The sequence below is a fragment of the Schistocerca nitens genome, chromosome 7, assembly GCF_023898315.1.
Source record: "Schistocerca nitens isolate TAMUIC-IGC-003100 chromosome 7, iqSchNite1.1, whole genome shotgun sequence".
In the NCBI taxonomy this organism is placed as follows: domain Eukaryota; kingdom Metazoa; phylum Arthropoda; class Insecta; order Orthoptera; family Acrididae; genus Schistocerca; species Schistocerca nitens.
This window is the reverse complement of record NC_064620.1, coordinates 118,636,913-118,664,777: the sequence shown is the minus strand read 5'-3', so window position 1 is coordinate 118,664,777 and position 27,865 is coordinate 118,636,913. Positions and strand designations below refer to the sequence as shown.

Genomic DNA, 27,865 nt, shown 5'->3' with positions numbered 1-27,865 from the left:
ATCTATTTTTCACTGCCCCTTCCCACCTCTGTTACATACAATGCACTTAGCTTTTAACTCTTATTAACTCATACATGATGTTTCAGTAGTAATCTCTGTCTTGCGTATTACCCTGTCTTCCACCTTTAAGCTCTCAGGTTCTCAAATCCTGTACAGTAAGTCTCCCCTGACCTGCAGTTCTGGGTGACTCCTGAAATCTACCCTTTTCCTAGACCTCTCCAGTACTTTTCCTTCACCTTCAACCATTCTACCTGAAGAAGGAGCCACTGGCTCCAAAAGCCTGCCAATCATAACAGTCTTTTATGTGTGTGTTCTGCCGCTGCTTCGTGAGTAGATTTTTTTATCCATCCAATTTTATCTGATTTTATTCTGGTGATTACAACCAAGGGTTGCTCTGAATGCATGCAAAGCTTGAGAATGGCTAAACGGCCGAATCATCACAGTACACAAAATAAAATAAAATGGAAATAAATAACAGCCATTACAGAGAAGTTATTTCTTTCACGAAATTTACCATGACTGTGAACACTCGTGTAATTAAATTACTAGAAATATTGTGAAAAGGAAGCTGCCACTCACCATATAGCGGAGATGCTGAGTTACAGATAGGCACAACAAGAAGACTTTCATAAATAAAAGCTATTATTTGTGACAGTCTTTTTGTTGTGCCTATCTGCGACTCAGCATCTCCGCTATATGGTGAGTGGCAACTTTCCTTTTCACAGTACTGTTACGTTCCATCCTGGATTTTCCATTGATAAATTACTAGAAGGAGAGAAATACACACAAAATGATTATGGTAAGCACAGATGTGCTTGTATTGTTCTTCACTGAGATGAGTTATTCTTTTGTTTTCCTTTAGGGTGCAAAAAACAACTGGGGTCATCTACGCTCAAGTCAGAACTATAGAACACGAACACAGAGAGGAGTTAAATGACTAAATGTCAGTCCAAACTGACAGAAGAGAAGATAGCTAAAAACAGGCATGTGGAAAAAAAAAAAAAAAGACACTGTACAGAAATGGAGGTCCAAAACTAAAAATTAAATGGCCTTTGCCATATTGCTTTGGCAGATAAAAAGTAAAATGCGATCAACAGCCCATGTGTCATTCACTAAAACAGCTGATAAATGAGACGGCAAACCCAAGCTGGAATGTAAATGGTTAAAGAAATGGCAGTCCATCAGGAAGTGGCGGACAGTTAAAATTTGGGGGCAACGTGTACAAAGTGGTGGGGTGGCGTCACTTAGCAAATGACGGTGGCTAAAAAGGCAGTGCCCAATACACAACAGAGTTAAAATAATCTCCTGGTAGAAGGGCCAAGAGGAGGTTGTCCAAGGCATTGGGAGAGGCTTAATAAGCCGAAGCTTATTCCCATGAAGGGAGGACCACTAACAATGCCAAAGGGACACCACCTCCTGACAGACGGCAATGCAGAGATCATTGGAGGGAATATAGGTACACACGGGCTGAGGTACGAGGACTGAAGCCTTGGCAGCAGCATCAGCAGCCTCATTTACTGACTGACCAACATGACCAGGAACCCACAGGAACATCACACTGGCTCCACCAAGAATGAGCAAGTGACAGTTTTCCTGGACCTGCTGCACTAAGGGATGGGCAGTGTACAGCACACATAGACTTTGAAGGGCACTGAGTGAATCAGAGCAAAGGACATAACTGAAAAGGCTGTGTTGCTGTATGTACTCCATCGCCTGATGCAGGGCGAAGAGCTTGGCTGTAAATACCGAGGAGTGTGCCGGAAGCTGATATCGAAAGACACGGGTGCCAATGACGAAGGCACACCCGACCCCATGGTCAGTCTGAGAGCCATCAGTATACAAAGGCAGTATCGTGATGTTCTATGTGAAGATCATGAAACTGAAGGCGACAGACCTAGGCTGGAGCAGTGTCCTTAGGAAGCAAATGAAGGCCACGGTTAACATGGGCCACTTCATGAAGACAAGGTGGTGAAGGTTTCACATCCACCGGGAAAGTTGTAGGTAGTGTGAAGTTAAGCCGCCGTAGCAAGTGTCGAAAGTGGACTCCAGGAAGTAACAGGTAAAAAGGACGAGCCCCATACTCACGATCACAGGAATCATCAAAGAAGGAGGCATAGGAGGGGTGGCCAAGCATGGCAGACAAATGGCATGCTTACCTGCTGAGGAGACAGTCACGGTGGTAGGACAGTGGTAGTTCAGAGCTTCAGCATACAGGCTCTCAACCGGGCTAGTGTGAAAGGCACCCATGGCCAAATGGATGCCATGATGGTGGATAGTGTTGAGATGGGCGTGCAGACGCATAAACAAAGCACGCATAGTGTTTCGAATGGACAAGGGACTGGTACAAACGGAGGAGGGTGGTTCGATCGGCACCCCAGGAAGTACCATTGACGCCACACATGACATTGAGGCTGCCAGGTAAGTTACATGGGAGGACCAAGACTGTCTCCTATTGAGCATGAGCCCCAGGAATTTTGTAGTTTCAACAAAAGGAAGGGCAACAGGCCCAAGATGGAGAGATGGTGAGAGAAACCCCATTTGCGCCACCAGAAATTCATACAGACAGTTTTGTCAGTGGAAAAGCGAAAGCCATTGTCGATGCTCCAGGAGTAAAGATGATCAAGAAAGGGCTGAAGATGCCGCTCAGTGAGACATGTCCATGGAAAACTGCAATAAATGGCAAAATTGTCAACAAAAAGGGAGCCAGAGATGCCTGGCTGAAGAAATGCCAATATAGGTTTAAAGGCGATAGCAAAGAGGACAATGCTCAGGACGGAACCCTGAGGCACAGCATTTTCCTGGATAAAGGTGTCCAACAAGGCAGAACCCACATGCACCTTGAAAACTCGGTCTCGTAAAAATGCCCAAAGAAAACAGGGCTGACAGAAGCCCCACGTGTAAAGAGTACAGAGGATACCCGTTCTCCAGCAGGTGTCGTAGGCCTTCTCCAAATCAAAATACACTGCCACAGTCTGGGATTTCTGCAGAAAACCATTCATGACATGGGTGTACAAAGTAAGTAACGAGATGGTCAACTGCAGAACGCCACACTCAAAATCCACATTGTGCATTTGTTAGTATATGGCAAGACTCTAGCCCCACTCCAGCTGGGCATAAATCGTAATTTCTATCACCTTGCAAACGCAGTTGGTAAGAGAGATGGGGCGGCAGCTAGAAGGAAGGTTTTTGTCATTACAGGGCCAAGGTGTGGGTATGACGGCGGCTTCACGCCAGCGTCCAGGAAATGTGCCTTCTGCCCAGATGTGGTTGTACATGTTAAGCAGAAAGTGCTTGCCTGCAAGAGAAAGGTGCTGCAACATCTGAATGAGGATGGCATATGGCCCTGGGGTGGAGGATTGGGATGAACTGAGAGCATGATCTAGCTACCTCATAGTAAAGGCGGCATTGTAGCACTCATGATTCTGAGATAAAAAGGCTATCACCAGAGCCTCCTCCACTCATTTCTGATGGAGAAAGGTAGGGTGATAGTAGGAACATCTCGAAACTTCTGCAAAATGGTGGTCCAAGGTGTTGGAGATAGCAATAGGGTCCACGATGACATCATCAGCTACTGTCAGGCCGGAAATTGGTGAATGGATCTTGGCTCCAGAGAGCTGTCGGAGGTTGGCCCACATGACAGAGGAAGGTGTGGAACTTAAAAGAACTAGTGAAAGAAATCCAGCTAGCTCTTTCCTATCCTGAAGAATGTGACGACACTTTGCACGCATCTGTTTATAATTAATGCAGTTTGCCTGCGTAGGGTGGCAGTTAAAAACGTGCAGAGGGTGACCCCGCGCGCGAATTGCATCATGGCATGCCTCAGTCCACCAAGGGACTGTGACACAACGTGGTAAAGAGGAATGTTCTGCAGCAGTAACAATAATGTTTGTGAGATATTCCACCTGGTCATCTCAACTGGGAAAATCTCATTCTTCGAACATCGCTAGGGAGGAGTAAGGCTACCAGTCAGCCTTAGAAAGCTGCCATTTAGGCGTGCATGTGGATGGGGTAAGAGTCAGTAAACGGGAAATGGTCGTTCGAGTAGGTGTCGGAAAGAACGGACCACTCAAGATAAGGGGTATGCTGGTCATTGCACAAGGAGAGGTCCAAATGGGAATAGGTGTGCGAGGAGTGGAAAAAGGAAAGTGGGTGCTCCAGTGTTAAGGCAGAAGAGGTTAAGTTGGTTAAGAAGATCAGCCGAGAGGGCACCTCTCTGACAGGTCTGGGGAGAACCCCAAAGGGGATGATGGGCATTAAAGTCACCAAGTACCTGAAATTGGGAAGGTAGCTGCCCAATAAGTTGAAAGAAGTCTGCCCTGGTGACAGCGAATGATGGAAGGACATATATGGTACAGAGGGAAAAAGTCAGGTGGGGAAGGAAAAAGGCGAACTGCAACAGCTTGAAGATGGGTAATCAGGGAGACGGGTTGACTATGAATGTCATACCATACGAGCAGCATGACGTCCCCATGAGATGGAATGCCGACCTCAGGGGGAAGATCAAAACGAATTGGTAAGAAATGTGAAAGCTCAAAGTGGGTCGTGAGGACGCAATTTCATTTCCTGAAGGCAGTTTACAAGGGGACGCTGCAATGCTAAAAACAGCTGTAAATACTCTTTGTGGAATCAAAGGCCATGAACATTCCATTGGGGGAGAGTCATGATGATGAAGAGATGTAGGGGTGTCACCTTGGCAGCTGCCGAGTGACAGCTGGGGAAGAGGCACTACTTCAGGACACAGAAGGAGGAGGATCCTTCTCCGTGGGGTCCACAGAAGCATCAGCTTGCTTGTGCGGTCGGTTCGTGGAGTCAAATGCTGAAAAATGGTTGTTGGTGTGCACCAGCGACACAGAGGGTGGCCAGGCTAAGGTACCATGTGGCGACACCACTGTAGAGGATCTTTGAGGTGGCAAAGGAGAAGACTGTTTGCCTTTGGTGGACTTCTTCGAGCCTTTCCGGTTAGATGAAGACTCAGGTGTTGTTTGGCTGGAGGGGCAGAGGAAGTCTTCACGGGAGTACTCCTTTTGTCCTCTACGGCCTACCGGTTGTGTAGCTGGCGGCTTCGCCCCTTGAGGAGAGAGTTTGACGGCTTGTTGCACAGCTGGACGGTGGGATGGCGATGCTACCTTGACACTGGGCGATTTCACAACCTCAGAGCTGAATTGGAGGCTGCATGTCTACGTGGCCATTTTCTTCATGGAGTTAGGGGTAACAAGAACAGATCTATAGGTACCAGACGGGAGACCACAGGATTTGTGACTAGCCAGTAACTTGCGAGCAACTGGATAAGGCACCTTTTCCTTTACCTGGATCTCTTGAAGAGCTCATCAAGATACACTGGACAATCCTGAGAGGAGGCGGTGTGGCCGCCATCGGAGTTGATACAGTGGGGACGAGGAGATGGACAATCGCCCTCATGCGCATCCCCACCACAGGTGACACGTGGCTGGGTGTCGACAAGACGTTCTAGTGTGGTTGAAACGATGACACTGGTAGTAGCCCATCAGGTTCAGAATGTGGTAGTAGCGCATCAGGTTCAGAATGTACGACCGGATGGTGATAATTTCATAGCCTGCTTCAAGCTTGGGTGGAAGCAGCATCTATCAGAGGTGAGAAAGAGAGTGAGGGTGGGCACTAAGGAGGAATCTACCTTTTTCATAACATGATGGACAGCAATGACACCCTGATCAGAGAGGTAAGATTGGAGTTTGGCCTCAGACTGTTGAGCAGTCAGCTTTAAATTACACCACCGGAAGAATTCAAAGTTCTATGGGCCTCGACCCAAACAGGGTACCCATGGAAAAATGAGGCAGCAAGCAGTTGTTGTGCTTGAGAATTAGAAGTGGTCTCCAAAAGCAAAGTGCCATTCTGTAAACGAGAGCAGGATTTCACAGGGCCAGCAACTGCATCTACAACTTCCTGAATAATAAACGGATTTACCATGGCAAAGGACTGATCATCTTCAGTACGTGAGGCCACGAGGAACCATGGTGCAGCGGCAAGGGTCTTTGAATCATTAGGCTCATTACGTTTATGTTTTGTAGATGTTGAGTGGGAAGATGACTGACTCATTGCGAGGAAATTCCCCATGATTGCCAATGTCTCCGATGGCGTGCTCCTTCCAACTGGGGCCCCCTTCACAAGGGGGCGCACCCGCCTTAGGTGATTGTTCACACCTCAGGTCACACCTTCCGAACACCTGACAGAGGGTACAATCGGCAATTTGGGAAGGTTACAGCTCAGGCAATCACTCCTCCCTGGGCTTGGCCTGTACCAGGGGGTACGTACAAACCCTACCTGTCAACCTGGGGCTGCGAATTACATAACCCAGTCACCTTTTACACATCAATACCCGTGGGCCAGCCTTCAGGAGCATACACGGAGCAAGAGGTAAAAATAGGATCCTCAAACGCTGAAGCACAAGAATGAGAGGAGAAGGCAAACAAAGAAAGAGAGGAAAAGGCAAACAAAGAAAGAGAGGAAAAGGCAAACAAAGAAAGAGAGGAAAAGGCAAACAAAGAAAGAGAGGAAAAGGCAAACAAAGAAAGAGAGGAAAAGGCAAACAAAGAAAGAGAGGAAAAGGCAAACAAAGAAAGAGAGGAAAAGGCAAACAAAGAAAGAGAGGAAAAGGCAAACAAAGAAAGAGAGGAAAAGGCAAACAAAGAAAGAGAGGAAAAGGCAAACAAAGAGAGAGAGGAAAAGGCAAACAAAGAGAGGAAAAGGCAAACAGAGAGAGGAAAAGGCAAACAGAGAGAGGAAAAGGCAAACAAAGAAAGGAAAAGGGAAACAAAGGAAGGAAAAGGGAAACAAAGAAAGGAAAAGGGAAACAAAGAAAGGAAAAGGGAAACAGAGAAAGAAAAGGAAGCAAAAAACAAAGGTGAGACTGTTTGCTCATCAGCGACAGAATGCAGAACATTCTCAATAATACCCCAGACATGTTCCCCAACGGAGGGGAAAAAGAATAGCAAGAGAATAGACATGCAGCACGGAAGGGTAAAAATGCTGCAAAGGCTGGGACCCTGTGGTAGCCAAGGATGAACCCGCCAAAGAGTGGCGAGCCCCTTGGGGGGGCGGGGGGGATTTAAAGTATCTGACAGGCAAGATTCCACCTGATGGCATTTCTTATGATTTGCCTAAGGCATTTGGCTGCAAATCACAACATCCTGTTGTACAATGAGGTGACAAAAGTCATGCAATATTGATCTGCATATACGCAAATGGCAGCAGTATGGCACACATAAGGTACACACGGGCAGCCCAATGGCGTAACTATTATTTGTACTTAGGTGATTCACATGAAAAGGTTTCCGACATTATTATGGCCACACGCTCTGAATTAACAAACTTTGAACATGGAATGGTAGTTGGAGCTAGATGCATGGGGCATTCCATTTCAGAAATCATTAGGGAATTCAATATTCCAAGATCCACAGTGTCAAGAGAGTGCCCAGAATACAAAATTTCTAACATTACCTATTACCATGGACAATAAGTGGCTGATGACCTCGACTTAACAACCGAAAGCAGTGGCATTTGCATACAGTTGTCAGTGCTAAACAGACAAGCAATACTGCATGAAATAACTGCAGAATTCGATGTGGGATGTACGACAAACATATCAATTTGGAAAGTGATGTTAATGAGCTATGGCAGCAGACGACAATAACGAGTGCTTTGCTAACAGCACGACATTACCTGCAGCTCCTCTCCTGGGCTTGTCACTGCACTGGTTGGACACTAGGTGACTAGAAAACTGTGGCCTAGTCAGATGATTCCAGATTTCAGTTGATACGAGCTGATGGAATGGTTTGAGTGTGGCACAGACCCCATGAAGCCATGGACTAAAGTTGCCAACAAGACACTGTACAAGCTGGTGGTGGCACCAAAATGGTATGGATTGTGTTTACAAGGAATGGACTGGGTCCTCTGGTCCAACTGAACTAAACATTGACTGGAAATGGTTGTGTTCAGATACTTGGAGACCATTTGCAGTCATTCACAGACTTCGTGTTCCCAAACAACAATGGAATTTTTATGGATGACAATGCGCCATGCTGCTGGGCCACAGTTGTTCGTAACTGGTCTGGAGAACATTCTGGACAGTTCAAGCAAATGATTTGGCCACCCAGATTGCCCTATATGAAATGGTTACAGCGGCAGCATGCCTCAGTATTTCTGCAGGGGCTTCCAATGACTTACTGAGTCCATGTCACATCAAGTTGGTGCACTACATCGGGCAAAAGGAAGTCTGATATGATATAAGGGGGTATCAAATGACTTTTGTCATACCAATGTATAAGCTTACTTTTTATGGATTCCGGTGTATAATGAGTAAGTGATTCACCTCATATTTAACTTATATGAAACCAAGGGTAATTTAGGCAGCTCATGCAGCTCTCGTGATGAATCTTCTTCGATGTAGGGGCAAATTAAGACTAGAGTTCCACAGGTTTCAATTCTGCGACCTTACCTCTTGTTGCCTTCTTTATGAGAGATACTTCCCTCTTAAAGTAATAAAGGAGAAATAGTGTGCTCTTTACTGATGATGCAAGTATCATAATTCATTGGTTAATGGTCTGTTACAAAACTTAAAAAACACACCATTCAAATGTACAAGCAAACATATAATATTGTCAAAACCAGTACAGCACCAAGAAAATGAAGTATGTAAAACATTGGTCAAAATTCACGGGTGTGCATACTGATCACAAGTGTGACTGTAGATCAAATGCTACACATCATTTCAATATTCGTGTTAAGCAACATTTGTTATATGTTTAACTGCTTAATTTGGTGATTAAAATATTACAAAATGAGCTTGCTTTGCATTTTTCCATTCAGTGATGCCACACGGAATGATTTTATTGGGCTATAAACACAAAGTACTCATTGCCCAGAAACATGCTGTAAGGGTAATATCTTGTGTCCATTCTTGCTTTTCATTTGAGGAAGGTAAAAAAAAAGGGCATATAACAATAACTCACAATGTATTTACTCTCTTATGAAGTTTGTTATGAAGAATCAAGCATAGTTTGAAAATAATAATAGCTTTCATAAATACAACAAATAACAGTATGACCAAAAGTAGCCCCCCACTATCCGCAACCTTTCTCTTTAACATGAAGGAGCGTAGAATGTACCCATAAATATATTTGACCTCATTTCTTGAGAAATAAAAGTTGCTGGTGGATAAAATTGCTTGACAACTCCTCCTACTCTATAGATAAATTTTTAAATGCTCAACACGAAGACTTTTTCACAGAGAAAATATATCCTTATTTGTAAACCTACTGAAACATTCTATATCATAGCAAACTGTTGTGAATGTGATAACTGAACAGCACTAAATTGCAGTTTTTAAGAATGTGTACTGCAACATCTAATAACAATAAAGCTTCTAACTTTGTATATACATTAAGATTCACAAGAAAATTACAATAAAATACACGAATTAACTTAATCATTACTGGTGCACAATCGCCAGGGACAGGGACCATGTGTGTGCAAATTGCACTTCTGTGAATGTGTGTGTGCTTTCTACTTCCATGCTTTCTATTTCCAAAGAAGGCCTTTTCACTGAAAGCTGAAATGTTTACTAGTATTTTTGTTGTGTATGTATGTGACCCATTGCCTTTTCTTTGTGGCAAGTAGCAATATATCCTTTTCAGTATAGCTGAATATATATTTAAAATGCAACCTGAATAAATACATGCATACCCAGTTCTTTGAGGACTCTATCAGCAGTGAGCAAGTTGGACTGATTCTGGAAACCCTCCAGAATGCAGGCTGCTGTGACATCTTCCAAGCTCTGCTGCAAGTCATGTGTCAGCTCACAAGCCTTAGCTCGTCTCTGGAGAGCTTTCACATATTTTGGATTTAAATCCAAGGCACGTGTACAGTCTTCGCGGACCTCTTTATATAGTTTCTGAAAAACAGATTTCACTGAAACTGACACACAGTTATATAATTAATACTGAGATATATGCAAAATGATACTAAAGTTTTGTGTGAGAAGGATGTGAAAATGTTACTGCTCAAGTTTGAAGACTTTGCTGTTCGCATACAATTTAATCAAATGATGGCCAAACAAAGCACACCTGAACAAATAACTGAAAAAAATTACAATTTAATGTGGATACTAATTCATTTTCAATTTAACAGTGTACCAATTTCATTTTTTTCTCCTCGAGGAAAACAGAAGCCATGTGCTCAGTCTTTTATGCACAAAGTCAGAACCTCTTGTCTCACTCTTACGTGATTTAAGAAACAAATAATCCTAGACTGATGATAAAATTGTTTCAGTTTTCAATCAATCAACACAACTTATTTAAACATTACATCTGTCAACAGAACTATTTCTAATTGCAGCATATTCACAGTTCACACGTTTTTAGTATGACATAGCATGTGTGCATCCATCAAATTATGCATCAAATTTAACAAAAATGCAGAAAAAATTGCTGAGTGTTGAAGGGGTAAGCCTTGTGCTTAATCTACTGAACTGCTGAAACAGTTCAGTCTTCTGTGCTTTCATAGCAGGTAACAACCATTCTCGAACACTTCATATTCCCATTACCAGAAAATATTAAGTCTTGGGGAAACATTATAAGGAACAAGATTATCTTATTATAGCAGTATCATTTTGTTTCAATAAAAGCATTCTAAGTATTCCATCCGAATCATTTCTTGGGTTTTAGAATTTTGTCAGAACCAGAAATACCCTTACCCTTCACACTGCACTGATGCCTGCAGAATGATGTGTTCCATCTTCAGAACAACTCAAAATAAGCCATGGTTATTCTGTGCTCTTATTATCATGTGACAAGTGTGTCATGAAATTCACCTCCTGGCTAAATGACGGACTGAGGAGGAGGGTGCTGAGGTGCTCTACTGATGTTAATTTTGTGAGGATCCTATATCCTTCATTATTTAAATTTGTGCAAATATATTTTTAGATCAATTAAAAAGTTATCATACTGATTACAGAATAAATTAAATGTACTCTTGGCTTTAAAAATTATTGCACGATTGCAGCAGTCGTTGTCAGAGCCTGACTTCAACATCAGCTACTGTAGAAGTTCTGTTGCAATATAAAACAAGTTGAATTTGTGTTAGTTTGTTAGGGACAGAATGACAAGGAAATAAGCTACATATTTTAATCATATTCATCAGGAGTAACTGACTTTTGTGACTGCCTATGCAGTGGCTTTTTACGACCAGTAGCCTAATTGGTCATGTCAATATTTTCGATGAAGGGAAGCTAGCTGCGCCACTGCTCTCTTTAGAATGTAAACAACTGGGAGAATATTTTTGCTGCTTCTCAGTTATGAGAACCTGCTTCCATGCACCACTAAGCGTATAGAAAATGTCACAATTGAAATACTGATGCAAATTCTGATGTTTATGACCTCTTTGATGAGTCTCAGTTGCTAGATTCACAGATAAATTTTATGTTTTCATGAAACATGAATTTAGATTTATTTGTGAGGCTATACTCACCAAACTGTTAGTTTATCAAGTTATTAGTTTTTTAAAAGTGGTTTTGGCTTTGTGCACAATGTTAGGAAACTGTACAGATGGTCTGCTTTTGCACATACAAAGGTGTTATGAGTTCTGAGGACACCGCAACCAAGACTATACCCAAATAGGGGTACAGCAACTCTTTTATTGCCTCAAGTGGTCAAAAAATAAGTTATGCTTTGTACGCCTAACAGAAATGAAGAAGCACACTACAGATATATTTGTCTAATGATCACTGAACATGGAAAATTTTATTAAGTGACCAATGGAGTGGCGATAGGTTCTTCATTACCATATGTCCAACAGTTGGCAATTTCTGTATGGAGCATTTTGAGAAATGCACATTAAATTTTTCTTCATTCTGTTATATTAATAAGATGCTTATGACATTGCCAACTGATGTCTAATTTCTGCAGCAATTTTTCAATCATTTGAAAAGTGCACATTCAGTTTCCATTTCATTGTAAAGACAAAGCCAGAGAGAGGGGAGACTGGAGGGAGAGGAAGGACAACTGCTATTTATAGATGTTCTAGGGTAGAATAAAGCACACGAGTGGCTTGGACACTATGTATACCAAAAGCCTAAGCATGCTGTCATACATCTCATAGTACAGAGCTTCTGCCATCCAGTCCACAAAGAATCATTATTAAATAGATTGATAGCAATTGTTTCTGACAAGGAACACCTGGATTTCAAAATTAAATGATAAAGCAAAAGTCCCAAAAGAAGAGCTGTGGGATCAGTGTATCGCTTTTGAGCTGAAATGAAAATCTGAAGTAGTTCAATAATCGTCAGATGATCTGCCTGTTGCCTTCTTGCTTCCTTTGGGGCTACATATATTAGAGTAATCAGGAACTGTACAGATTAGGTATTGCCCGTTTGGCAAGATGTTAGGATCAAGTGCCAGCCTAGCAAACAGTTATAACCTGCAAGGAAGTTAAACAACTTGCCCACACTGGGTTCTACAAACGAGATTTACTAGATGGTGGTTGTTTCTTTCAGACAGGTATATTAAATGTACAGAAATGTAATATCCTACCACTTCACGAAATGTAGGAAAATAGTATCACATGATTGTGATATCAAAAAGTCAGAACTGGAATCAGTCAACTCACACAAATAACCAGATGTAGCAATTTGTGGGGGTTATGAAATGGATGGAGCAATCATATAGATTAAGTTGTAGGTTTAACAGATAGTAGACTTCAAGTGATTAGTAGGATATTTGGAAAATTCAGTCAGCCTACAAAGGAGACTGTTTATCAAACACTTGTGTGGCCCATACCAAATAGATCTTAAAGTGAGCATGGAAAGTATAAAAAGAAGAGCAGTATGAATGATAATGATGATGGAGATAGATAGATAGAGAGAGAGAGAGAGAGAGAGAGAGAGAGAGAGAGAATGTTTTTAACACATTTAAAATTGAAATTATTAGTGTCCTACCAACAGAATACAATTATGTGGGCTACTTGCACGGACACAGCAGGGGAAAATAACTGCTTACATGTTTATCTCCAGTCTTAGTATTATGATACTATCTTTTGTAGCTCGTTCTGGGTTATAAAAAGATAACAGGTTTTTACACTTGTTTTTTCAATTTTTGGAAAGCATCTCTTTCCATGTACTAGCAGTACCTACTTCCAGAACAGTTTTCCTCTACGACATCTACCAATCACGTACCTTTTTCCTGAATCTTCGCTTGCCAATTTTTAATCAACAGAAACTGTAACATAAAAAAGAAAGCATGTTTTTCCCATTTTTGTAGCGGACATGTTTATTTACGAAGAAGCAAAAGGACGTGTTACGCTGTTAAATGTATTTGCAAGTGTTAGGTAGATGTCAGCAGCATTTTTACTTACACGACACGTATAATGTGTGCCTGGAAGCAGGTTTTGACATACAAGACCATACATATAAACGAATGATGTGTGTGTGTGTGTGTGTGTGTGTGTGTGTGTGTGTGTGTGTGTGAGAGAGAGAGAGAGAGAGAGAGAGAGAGAGAGAGAGAGAGAGAGAAGATAAGTGTCAGTCCCCCCACAGCACGAAACAGGTTTTAAATGTGACACGCACATCACAACTGAAAATGGGCAAAGGCCAAAACTGCCTAGTAATGAGAAATATATCAGCATTTTGGGTAGTAAAACTTGGTTGTTTTACTTCACTTTCAGGCACTGCTTTTAATAAAAAAAATTTGCTGTGCTGCTTTTAAGAGTTAGTCTTGACCATTCTGTGCTCCACGGCTGATTCATGTTAACCTTTTGCACCCTAACAATTAGGGTATAAATTGGAACAAAAAGTGTGCTTTCATTTAAATATATTTACATTAGCACTGCAATACAAAACTTTAAATTGTGTAATATTTTTCAAAACTCTTCAGGGTGGACTGTTCCACTGACACTTAAGTTGTTTACAAATGAATCACTATAATCAAAATCATTGTCAGTCTCATTTTCACTTAGGCATTTCACTCAAGGCTCTACAATCCCTTCCTCAGAAACAACTGGTGCACAAAGAACTAGCCATTTTGTGCCTACTAACTTGAACATAATAATTACTACCTTCCTCTCAACATAACTGCTACAGTTCGATACTGTATTAACACAGGCTTCCATAGATGGAAATATTTTACAGCACTGATGCCTAGTACAGCCAAATATGAGAAAGGTGCACGCAACAGCTACAAAAAGTTGAGTCAAATGAGGCTCGTCATTGGAGTGGAAAACAAAGTTCATGATGCTGGGTGCCACTTGCAGTTGGAGTGGAAAGACTTAATGTCTGGACAGTGTAGAACACACACCAAGTTAAGTTCCCTCACTTACTACTGGCTCTAATTGTATCAGGCAGTTGATGGAGTGTTTGTGTGCTTGTGTTCCAGAATGTGCCATTAATGCTAGTTAAGATGATCAGGCTTCTCAAATCACAATTTGAGAACAGTGCCAGCAAATTTTCAGCATCAACTGAAGACATTCGAGAACAAAACCCATTGTGATGTAATAAATGTATTTTAAATACAGCTGTAGCAGTTCTTATTAACTTTAGCATTAAGCGTTCTTTATACAAACACAGACTATGTAGAAGTAGTAGATCAATATTGGACATCCACATTGTCTCCACACAGGAATAGTTTAAACTTCTAATATATGAAGCATTTGGACATTTATATTTCTTTTCATAATGTCAAATGCTGGCAGATGTTCTGTATTAAGCACAAAATACAGGTACCATTTCTCTACAAGAGCAAGATGGAGCCTTTATGTTGGGGCTGGTTGATACTACCAATAATGGTCGGTGGCTTTGACCCATGGCATACACACAGAAACAGAGGAAGAATAGAATTCTGTTGATATTTATTTAGTTCTATATTTTTTTAAAATTTAGGTCGTGTTGACAGACTGATCTGTAGCAAAGCCCGAGCTTTAAGTATGTTTGCAAGATGACAGTTTGGCCGCGAGCCTGGTGAAGCCAATGAATGTGAATATAAAATATTAGTTAGGGTGGCATACTGATGTTTAGGGAGGCCTGGGTTCTCGGTTAGACTGATAGGTAACAGTGTGGTTGCGACCTCGTGAAGTTAAAGAATGTTATGCAATGAGAGCAAATATTGTGATGTCGCAGATACAGTCAAGCTCAAATCCAAAATCAGGATGGTCAGTGCGGTACAACACTTTGCAACTGAATGCACTTTTATTATGAATAATAACGTACAGACAGAACAGAAGTGCCACGTGGATGGAGGTATTACTATTTATACAAGCACTGAGTATTCCAGAATATGCAAATGTTACAAACACAAGAGATTTTAAGAACCTTATAGAAATGATAAATGCTAAATAACAAATATTTGTTGGTGTCAGATATGAACTGGTGAACTGCAAATCATCAGCCAGCGATGCTAACCACTACTCTACTCAGACACTGCACGCAACACAGCTCGCAGCGTAGCTCCGACTCCTTGAGAAAACCTGCTGTTTCAGAAGTTCTCACTGGAACTGACTGCAGCATCCCACATATAGCTCTTGTCAGCGGTCTTCTGTACGGCAGCACTGGAGGATCCTCGAGTTCCAAATCGTATAGTCACATCCTCTTTTTCTGATGAGCATTGAAAGTAACACCTCCCTTTGAAGCTTTGTCATAACTGAGTGAGCCTTCATTTTCCTCAAATGAGAAGCTCTGATGATTGACTTGCAGCTCAGGATTGTAGTAGGGCTTCATATGCAGGACACGGATGATGTCTCTGCACTTTTGTCTTCTCGACGAAGGGTCATAATTGTCTATTTCGTATGCAATGTCCGAAAATTGGCAAAAGATTCGATACAGCCCAAAGTAGCATTTTAGTAACTTTCCTGACATGCTCACTTTCTGCACAGGCATAAAAATCCACATGGTGTCTCCCAGACATGGTCCAGGCTTGTCGTTACAGAGCTCTATATCATCCTTCTGGGAGCCCCGAATCTGTATGTAAGCCAGTTGCCCGCTTCTTCAGTTCCTGTGATGAAGTGTTTCACTTAGACATCCTAAATATTGTCCACTTGAAAATGGAACAGTGTCTTTATTGTCGTCCCAGCTTAGTGACCACAGAGCAAAAAGAATGATGTCAAGTCTATAGTAGCTTACTTTATTTTGTCGTATGCATATGTCACAAAGGGCATTTCTGTGTCCCATTTCTCTGTCGACATCAACGTGTCACGATTATATTGGTGAACACCTTATTGAAGCAGTCTGTGAGGCCAAATATCTGTAGGTGGTAGGTTGTTGTCATCCTGTAGGTGAGGTCACAAGGTGAAATTACTTCTGGTACTAGTCTCGATTTGAAAACTTTTGTGCGATCAGAGAACATCACACACAAGTGTTCTGTACCTCAAAATTATGTCTTCTATAAGGCAACTTGCAATTTCCGGAGGTTTGGTAGACAGCACAAGTATGGCGATAGTGTTGCATGTGAGACAGTACAGATTATTATCCACCAAATCCTGTTTGTTGAACTCAGGAATGTTCCCAAGCAGTTGATTCTAACCTGATAAAATGGCACTGCTGCAGGTGGAACTAGTTTAAGATGCCCTGGAGGCAACTGTGGTATGTGCTTCCATCGCTGGCATTCCTTATAGTGGCTCACGTATAGTAACAAATGGCCAGTGATACGTGCATCTGATTCTGTCTAGTCTTCACAAATCCCAGGTGACTAGATGTTGGAGAATTGTGGAAATAATTGTGGGAATAATGATATGGGATGGCATGCAACCATTTTCACCCCACTTAATCGTAGTTCCTCCAATACAGTGTTCTGTTTATTACATGGAATTCTTCTTTGTTCGGTTCCTCTTCTTCATGGTTCCTATGATGGTCAACAATGCTGGATCTTCCCTATGATAAGCAGCAATGTCATTTGATGCAAAGTTGACTGTGATTTCATCCACACTGCTGCATCCTGCCAAACGACACCTTGAAAGGACGATGACATCCTCGTGATTACATCCACTTTTGTATACCACTGTGACGGTGTACTCCTGAATAATGATCAGCCACAACAATTAATGGCTTGTCAAATAAATACAACCACTACTTGCCGATGGCCCAAACACTCTAGAGTAATTCACCTCAGACTTGGAGAGTATTCTGGACGCATAAGTCATCACCTGAATTGTACCTATTCCATACCTGCTAGCTCAATGCGAAGTTCTGTCTCAGCATTCTCATCATACAATGCTAGGACTGAGAATGATATTAGCACCTGCTTAAGGACAAGGAAAGATCTTTCTTGCATTTAGTTCTCAGAAAATTTGGAATCTCCCTGCAGTAATTCTTGGAAGGGATGTGCCTTGGTACAGAAGTCCTTTATGAATCACCAGTAGTACAAGTGCGTTCTAAGAAACCATCTCACATTACGAACATGCTAAGGAGTCGGAAAAATCCATGACTGCTCTTATTTTTTCTAGGTCAGTACAGATTCCATTGCCCTTAACAAGGTGCTCCAAGATATTTTTTTCACTGGGTGATGAACAGGCATTTTTTTTTTTTTTTGGACTCTGGTGGAGGTCTGTAGTCTGCACACACTTCAACATGTTTGGTGGGTGACTTGGATGTTCTTCAAATGTCTTCCAGATAGCAAAGACATGCCCACCATTTAAGATGTAGAAGCAGGTTGTCCATCACGCACCTGAAGGTGGATGGAGTGCTGCACAGTCCACTCTTAGAGGCCACCAGATGTTATAAATGCTTTCTTTTTCCTGTCAGCTACATTGCGTCTTTCAATCAGACTACAGAGTCATCAATACATAGCAATGGGTAGACATCTTTCTTTGTGATTATGTTCAGTTGTCGGTAGGTGACACACACACACGCTACATTCATCCACAGGAAGGACACTCTGAAGGGTCAATATCATCATCTTGTAACATCATCTCCACTTCTTCCCGAACAATGCATTGTCCACCCAGTGACAAGAGTGCTAACTGGTGGATGATCCCCAGTGTTGACACGGAGTTTTACCATTGGTTGCTTGGTCCGCCTTTTCTCCACTTCAGATTTGAAAGCATCTGAAAATTGTTGTAGAATGGCCACCGCTTGCCAACACTGTTCCTCGATCAGGCTAGATCCTATCTGTAATTCAATAGTAGCTTCTTACACCGCAGTATTTGTGGTGGTACTGGAGGACGAATCTTTGTCTATGGTACTGAGCCTCCAATCCTGAATTGGTTTGGCTATTCCTATGCACATACCTTTAGGGATGAGTAATGGCTATTTGTGACAATGAACCAAAGTTCTGTTTTATCATCTAAAATGCTTATGATCATCGCTGGTATGTAGATTTATTTTGTGAGTTAGTGCCCGGATAGAGTGGCCATCAATGAAGACATTACTGAGACTCCCTGATGTCTTAGTGATCGTCACCCATGAACGATTTGCATCTGTCGCGGTCTCACTTCCATAAATGCTCATCTCACTTAAGTTTTCCTGAAGTCATCTGTTAGGAGGGTGGCTTGAACCTTGGTAATGTGATGGGAACAGATGATCCATGTTGGTGAGTGACCTCGTACAGGGTATGGTGATGGGCTTTGTCACACAGGTCAATTATATTTGTCTGCAGTTGACAGATGTGAATAGGACTGTTGTGATGTCATCAATGCATAGCAATGGGTAGACATCTTTCTTTGTGGTTATGTTCAGTTGTCAGTACGTGACACACAAACGCTACATTCATCCACAGGAAGGACACTCTGAAGGGTCAATGTCATCATCTTGTATTATCATCTCCACTTCTTCCTGAACAATGCATTGTCCATCCAGTGACAAGAGTGTGGCATAATAGTTGTCGAACTGTTATCTTCTTTCTTTGCAGAAGTGGGCAAGTCCATGGCATCCATAGTAGAAACATATCAGTATGTTGTCCTCCATTCTCCAAATGTCTGTTCTTCTGAATGGTGTTATCCTTGGTGGAGGAGTTAGGTGTACCTGTGTTGGTCAGATGCTGGGTTGTCAATTACGTCTCGACATATGGGTTGAAAATTCATGGCTGCTATCTCTTGAGTACTTGATCAGAGATTTCTGGCTGCCATAAACTGGTGTATCTCTTCTCTCACTACCTGACATATGAGACAGGTGTAGGCATGGCAGGTCTCCCACAACTGTCACAGGGACCACATATGGGAGACGGTCATGTCTCTTATTTCCAGTTCTTTTTCTGTTGCATTTTCTCGATGTGTTGGCAGTGCTTGACGAATTCCTACCTCTACCAAAAGAGCTCAGTACTCGCCTTCTGTGACTCTTTGCATAAAGTGTGAGACTGTCATGTTCTGTCATATTTTTATTCACAATGTTACACAGGGGCAAAACATTCTGTATGTAGGACTGTGTTGTTTCTCCACGACACACCCTGTTGTTCAATTGTTGATCTGTTCAGTGAACTTGCTGCAGAATGTCACCAAAAGTTTTCTTCGGTTCAGCAAGGAATTTTTGCAAGCTCTCAAGCTTCTCTTTATTGTTCTCAAACCACTTCTGGGCTATTCCATCCAAGTAAAAGCACAAATTTGCCAAGCACATTGTGTCATCCTACCTGTTGTTTTTGGTGCCGTAGTCAACTGGTCTCCTAAATATATGGACGTTGGGAATGATGTGCTGCTTGTATAATAGTTCCTGTCTGTGTAGGTGATGGCTTTTACTTTTTTAATTGGAGCTATAGTAAGTAAATGCTTTACAGTATGTGGCATCTACACCAAACAATGTCATGTAACCACAATCAAGTACATAACCAAAAGCAGGGTCATCATCAATGAACAACACCACCTAGCACTGAAAAAGCACAGGTGTTATGGACACCAAAGAACTGCCTCCTGGAAAGAGAGAGTTGCTATTTATAGAAGCAGCAAATATTCTGGAACATACAAACATTACGAACACAAGGACCTTTTAGAAATCATAAATGTTAAGTAACAAGTATTTGTTGGTGACTAGATTTGAAATGGTGACCTGCTGGAGGTCAGCCAGCAACACTAATGGTTATGTCAACGTGGCACAGCTCATGTAAAGTAATTCATATTATGGCAGGCTTTTTACATATAGGCCTAATCGCTTTCCAGGTGTAATTTATGCCCACTACTGTAATAATGATATGGGTCGAAGCAGAAGACTGGTTCACTGCCTACCTTTGTTTACTGTGAGCATTGCAGTATTGTATGGAATTTACACCATCTACTTAATCCCACCAGAAAGAGCAAAGAGGTTAGACTGTGGATAACAGTGATCATCATTTTGATTGATGATGTTAATTTGATATGGAAAGGTGATGCAAGATGAGTATACACAGTTTGGGTACTATCTCATAATTTTTAGATATGCATGATATGTGTAAAGAACAAGCAACAAAATAGTTTTTACGAACTTGTCCGTGATCCATAATAGGTTTTCTGAAGTTACCTTGGTGTTTTAATTATTATAATGGAAAGTGTATAAAATGTGGCAAAATGGGTTAAATATGGTGCTAATGTGGCCAACACGCTTTGCTTCAGACTATTCTGTTACCAAAACCTTTATTTTGCATTCACATTTGTTGACTTCATGAACTTGCAACCAAATTTTTACCTTCTAACCTACTCTAGAACTCGAGCTCTGCTACAGGTCAGACTGTCACTACAGCCAAGATTTCATCCCAGAGGGAGTTACTATCACACTCTATCCCAGTAATTACAATTCTGATAACCGCATGGCAGAAAATGGTTTAGCATATGCTCAATTTACCCTTTAGCACAGTATACAATTAGGTTAAAGGGCACCTACGGTGTAAGCACCTCTTCTGCTGCATTCTGCTGTTAGCAACTTTTCCTTTGGTCATAGACAATTGGGGGGGGGGGGGGGGATACAAATTGATTATTTTGTTTTCAACATAAATAGAATGAGATTGAAAATTACTGATCTAGCTATTATGGATTATAGAGGTGATTAATGGTTTGCATCTGTACTTCTTGTATGTTTCTTGGAATGTGACAAAATTTCTTGGGATACTGTTTTGTATTTTATTGTTATAGTTGGAGTAGACAATGAATGTGACTGGGGGAAAGCTAGCTGTGGTAACAGACTGATCCATAGTGTGGCCTGAGGTCTTGATTAGGTTGAAATGTAACACTCTGGTTGTAAGTTGGTGGAGCCAATGAATGTGAGTGTAAGAAAACTGGTTGTGGTGATGGACCCATCTGTAGCATAGTATGAGTTAGAGATTAGGCTGAAATGTTACAATTTGATTGTGAGTTGGTGAAGCCATTGGATGTGACCGGAGGAAACGTGGCTGTGGTGAAGGACTGATCTGTAGTGTAGCCCAAAGATTGTTCAAAAACTTTGTGGGGTATTTCTGAAATGTCCCGATTTCTACATCTACATTCATACTCCGCACGCAAGCCACCTGACGGTGTGTGGCGGAGGGTACCTTGAGTAACTCTATCGGTTCTCCCTTCTACTCCAGTCTCATATTGTTCAATGGAAAGGAAGATTTTCGGTAGGCCTTTGTGTGGGCTCTAATGTCTCTGATTTTATCCTCATGGTCTCTTCGCGAGATGTACGTAGGAGGGTGCAATATATTGCTTGACTCCTCGGTGAAGGTATGTTCTCAAAACTTCAACAAAAGACCGTACCGAGCTACTGAGCGTCTCTCTTGCAGAGTCTTCCACTGGAGTTTATCTATCATCTCCGTAACGCTTTCACGATTATTACATGATCCTGTAATGAAGTGCGCTGCTCTCCGATGGATCTTCTCTATCAACCCTATCTGGTATGGATACCACACCGGTGAGCAGTATTCAAGCAGTGGGCGAACAAGTGTACTGTAAACTACTTCCTTTGTTTTTGGACTGCATTGCTTTAGGATGCTTCCAATGAATCTCAGTCTGGCATCTGCTTTACTAATGATAAATTTTATATGGTCATTCCATTTTAGATCACTCCTAATGCCTACTCCCAGATAATTTATGGAATTAACTGCTTCCAGTTGCTGACCTGCTATATTGTAGCTAAATGATAAACGATCTTTCTTTCTATGTATTCTCAGCACATTACACTTGTCTACATTGAGATTCAATTGCCATTCCCTGCACCATGCGTCAATTCGTTGCAGATCCTCCTACATTGCAGTACAATTTTCCATTGTTACAACATCTCGATATACTACAGCATCATCCACAAAAAGCCTCAGTGAACTTCCGATGTTATCCACAAGGTCATTTACATATATTGTGAATAGCAACGGTCTTATGACAATCCCCTGCAGCACACCTGAAATCACTCTTACTTCGGAAGACTTCTCTCCATTGAGAATGACATGCTGCGTTCTGTTATCTAGGAACTCTTCAATCCAATCACACAATTGGTCTGATAGTTCATATGCTCTTACTTTGTCCATTAAACGACTGTGGGAAACTGTATCAAACGCCTTGCGGAAGTCAAGAAACACGGCATCTACCTGGGAACCCGTGTCTATGGCCCTCTGAGTCTCGTGGACGAATAGTGCAAGCTGGGTTTCACACAACCGTCTTTTTCGAAAACCCATGCTGATTCCTACAGAGTAGATTCCTAGTCTCTAGAAAAGTCATTATACTACAACATAATACATGTTCCAAAATTCTACAACTGATTGATGTTAGAGATTTAGGTCTATAGTTCTGCACATCTGTCCGACGTCCCTTCTTGAAAACAGGGATGACCTGTGCCCTTTTCCAATCTTTTGGAACGCTACACTCTTCTAGAGACCTATGGTACACCGCTGCAAAGCTGTGTGACACAGGAACCTAAGAGTACAGTCAAATTTTATGGAATACTCTGTTTTATATGACAACATTCTGTACAATATTTTCCATTATGGCACCACGTAATTTCATATACTTCATATCGTGACAACTTTTATCAAACACTATTTTCCCATCGGTTCAGCCATCTTGTCTAATCATCTGACTCATCATTCATCTTGTCCACTTCTCATACTTCACTGTACAAACAGTTACCAATTGCAGCATGCAATGGAACAGCTGCCGCACCGTAAGTGCACTTTTACTATACAATTACACAAACATCCTACAAGGAAGTAGGTAGGAGGAAACTGTAAAAAAGACTCCCACTAGGATAATATATTTTAGCACCGCTCACCCCACTCGCACCCAAAACATACCTGCTGATCATAGAGCTCACTTCTGTGACATGTAAAATTTCATTCGTTATTGGATTAAAAGATTTACTGAGAAAGAATACATTGGAACTTCCAGGTAACACTGGCAACTTAGTAAAATGAAAGTTACTATCTAAGTGAATTTGGAAACACTTTTTGCTGACACCAACAGCAAATCTCTATCAATATCTAATCTAATCACAAGACTGCATATCTGAAATGGATAATAAATGTAATATTATTTTGTTATTTATTACCAGTTCTTTGTCATTTACCAGCCATGGCTGGACAGACAGCGTCAATTTTACAATAATATTACCACATTAAAACAAAACAAAAAAAAATAAATTGCAGTTTGATACTAAAATGGGTACTAAAAACATATTTAAGAAGTAGATTACAATACACGTTACAATAATAAGATAATCAAGTAGCAAAATAGCAGAGTTGCTGCTGTTGCCATTGATATCGAGTTGCAGCTCAGATAGACACTGTTATGTTACCAGGGAAGTAGTATTCTACACTGAACAAAGGTTGCTCTTTTAGTATACACATAATTATAGTCCTAAATTGTTCAACTGGTAGTGACTCTATATCCCTGGGTAAAGCATTAAATAATTTTAGAGGTGCCATTGGGAATCTGTTCTGCGTCTTAGTTAATCAACATCTTGGCCCCTCTATGCTGTCTTTATAGCGAGTGCTGCACTGATGAAATTCATTTCTCTTTCTGTGGTATGCATGATCTGTCTTTGTATGAACAAGGCAACTGAAAATATAATGGCTGAAAAGAGTCAGCCTGCACAGCCCATACTGATGTGACTGTGGAACATTGCATAGTAAATTGTTAATAGGTACTGGTGTGGTATAGCAAATTTTAGTTTCCTCAAGTGATACAGGACCTGTGAGAGTTTGGGACATACATGTTTAGTGTGCTGTTGCCAGGCTAACTTTGTATCATTGAAAAAAACCAGAAGGTCAACAGCTGCTGTGTCACCCAGTGCTCCAGTATCATTTTGGCTGCATTTCATCCTCTGTGTTTTGTCTTCATTGATTTCATCTCATTCATGATGAATCAGGTCTTGGCCTCACTGAATAGTACTTCTGCTTGTTGAGCTGCTTTAAGTACATTGTCCCCTTTTGAGAACAAAGTTGTTTCCTCTGCAAACCACAAGGTGTGCCCATTGGAGCCTATGTCATTAATGAAAATTAAGAACAACTGGGGCCCTGCTACGATCCCTGTGGTACACCATATTTTAACGTCATTTAACCTGATTCTGCTCCTTGCACTGATAAAATCCGTCTATTGTCTGTTATTTAGGTAGGACTCAAGAGTTTGTAGAACATCTCCCCCAATACCAAATGATTTTTGCTTGCTGAACAGGGTCTTGTTTGTGATACAATCAAATGCCTTGCTCAGCTCACAGAGTACCAGTGCTATAGACTCCTTATCTTACAAACCCTGACTTACATTTATAACAAAGTCGGGTACTGCTGTTGTAATTGACTTGTCCTTTCAGGAGCAGTGTTGTGCACCATAAAAGAGGTTGTTGTTGTTGTGGTCTTCAGTCCTGAGACTGGTTTGATGCAGCTCTCCATGCCACTCTATCCTGTGCAAGCTCCTTCATCTCCCAGTACCTACTGCAACCTACATCCTTCTGAATCTGCTTAGTGTATTGATCTCTTGGTCTCCTTCTACGATTTTTACCCTCCACGCTGCCCTCCAATGCTAAATTTGTGATCCCTTGATGCCTCAAAACATGTCGTACCAACCGATCCCTTCTTCTAGTCAAGTTGTGCCACAAACTTCTCTTCTCCCCAATCCTATTCAATACCTCCTCATTAGTTATGTGATCTACCCACCTTATCTTCAGCATTCTTCTGTAGCACCACATTTCGAAAGCTTCTATTCTCTTCTTGTCCAAACTATTTATCGTCCATGTTTAACTTCCATACATGGCTACACTCCATACAAATACTTTCAGAAACGACTTCCTGACACTTAAATCCATACTTGATGTTAACAAATTTCTCTTCTTCAGAAACGATTTCCTTGCCATTGCCAGTCTACATTTTATATCCTCCCTACTTCGACCATCATCAGTTATTTTACTCCCTAAATAGCAAAACTCCTTTACTACTTTAAGTGTCTCATTTCCTAATCTAATCCCCTCAGCATCACCCGATTTAATTTGACTACATTCCATTATCCTCGTTTTGCTTTTGTTGATGTTCATCTTATATCCTCCTTTCAAGACACTGTCCATTCCGTTCAACTGCTCTTCCAAGTCCTTTGCTGTCTCTGACAGAATTACAATGTCATCGGCAAACCTCAAAGTTTTTACTTCTTCTCCATGAATTTTAATACCTACTCCGAATTTTTCTTTTGTTTCCTGTACTGCGTGCTCAATATACAGATTGAATAACATCGGGGAGAGGCTACAACCCTGTCTCACTCCCTTCCCAACCGCTGCTTCCCTTTCATGCCCCTCGACTCTTATAACTGCCATCTGGTTTCTGTACAAATTGTAAATAGCCTTTCGCTCCTTGTATTTTACCCCTGACACCTTCAGAATTTGAAAGAGGGTATTCCAGTTAACGTTGTCAAAAGCTTTATCTAAGTCTACAAATGCTAGAAACGTAGGTTTGCCTTTTCTTAATCTTTCTTCTAAGATAAGTCTTAAGGTTAGTATTGCCTCACGTGTTCCAACATTTCTACGGAATCCAAACTGATCTTCCCCGAGGTCCGCTTCTACCAGTTTTTCCATTCGTCTGTAAAGAATTCGCGTTAGGTTATTTCCTTCCAAATAACTTAATAGCTTATATTTTCTTATGGACTCCATCACATTAGCTAGCAATGGGATTATAGATATAGGCCTATAGCTTGACACTTCATGTGGATTACCTTTTTTGTGAAATGGTACTGTGTGTGAACTACCAGGAAGTCTGGAAATTCCTTAGCATGGCACCATTTACTTATTACTACTGACAGTGGTTGAGCAATTTAGAAGACTATAGTTTTTAAAATAGTACTGGACATGCCATAAATTACAGGGCTCCCTGAGTGTTTATGATGCCACTATTTTTATTATGTCTTTTGGATACACTCTTCCACATTACCATGCTGTATTTATTACCAACTTTCAGAGCAATGGCAGGATCAGTTCTGATGGTAAGAATTCCAGCTACTGTGCTTTCTACTATGTTTATAAAATATTCATTAAATTCATCTGGACAGCAAGAATTTAAGCAAGAGAGGTATACCAGCTCTTTACTTCAACAGTTTTCTGTGTGTATTTTGATTTGGCAGTTGGATATCTCTCGGGTTTTAGTGGAAAATTTTTATCAAATTTGGCTTTAAAAGTTTGGAACATGGAACTGAATGTATCATCTGGTGCCAAATCTTCACACATTTGATGTCAGTATGTAGAAGACACTGCAGTTTTGAAATCACCTAAATTTTTCTTTCTAATAACTCTACTTCTGAAGACGTAATTTGAATGCCAGCTGGGAATTTGATGAGTACTTCCAGAGTTTGTTCACAGCTTCACGACTGTGATGCCCAAGCATGGGGGCAGTCACACTTACTTTGTACTCCCAACTATTTAGGCTTCCAAGAACAGTATCATGACAGACATCCCCTCTTGTTGGTAGATAACTTGCCACAAACAGTCCATAGCTGTTTACTAAGTCCTTAAAATCTCTATCTTTGTCACTACTTTCCCCAATACGGATGCTGAAGTCTCCACATGAGGCAATTTTTGCTCCTAAGCACACTAGTTGACACAGGCAGCTTTCCAATTTGCTGATGAAGTTTTCAACATTGCCATTTGGGGAACAGTACAAAGAAACAACAATTATTTTGGCATCTGGCAGTCCCACAGCAGCTAATTCTAGAGCCAAGTCCACATATCTTTCATCAATTTTCCTGTCACTGAGCTTACCATTTGTATATACAGACACACCACCATGTAGACAAGTGTCTCTACACCATGCATCCACCATTTCCAGATATTCAAGATGCCCATAGTATTCTATTATATAGAAATAGAATACTATGGGCATCTTGAATATCTGGAAATGGTGAATGCATGGTGTAGACACACTTCTCTACATGGTGGTGTGTCTGTATATAGCCAGTGTTCAGTTATAAATAATATATTTTGTCTCACTTCCGCAGCAAACAATGATAATGCAAAGAGTTTTGTCTCAAGGCACTGCACATTTGCACTAGCCATAACTAAGCTTGCATTTTGTTCAGTGGTGACATTTCCTTTTTTACTGGAATATCTTGGTCTTTGATGTTTATCTCACTGGGGCACTCCAGAATAAAAAATGCCTTATCAAACATTCTTGGACCATATACTGTTGTGAATTATTTCATCTTTTAAGTAAAAATGAACACCAATTTTGACGTTGTTATTTAATCCCTTTGTTTCCAGTTTTTCACTGTAAAGCTGTTGTGACTTGGGAAAGTGTTCTGTAAGAAGTTAGTTACAGTATCAGTTGTTGTGCCACTTCTTAGTCTGCTAAGGTGAATCCTGTGTCTTTTTTCGCCATACAGCATTCCATTTTCGTCGTCAGGACCTATTATGACTATTTCTGTTTTTCGTACTGACATTTCCAAATGTTTGCATTGTAGGCTTCTAACAAGGGAACCTCCCCATCGCACCCCCCTCAGATTTAGTTATAAGTTGGCACAGTGG

General features: G+C 41.2%; 1 protein-coding gene across 1 annotated transcript in view; it reads right to left on the bottom strand.

Annotated features, from left to right (window-relative positions):
- The window catches only part of LOC126195386 (mitochondrial import receptor subunit TOM70), a 60,961-nt gene that overhangs the window by 29,539 nt on the left and 3,557 nt on the right, over positions 1–27,865 (bottom strand). The window contains exon 3 of the mRNA XM_049933976.1: positions 9,718–9,925. Coding sequence (XP_049789933.1) covers positions 9,718–9,925 — 208 coding nt within the window. The remainder of the gene's footprint in view (positions 1–9,717; positions 9,926–27,865) is intronic.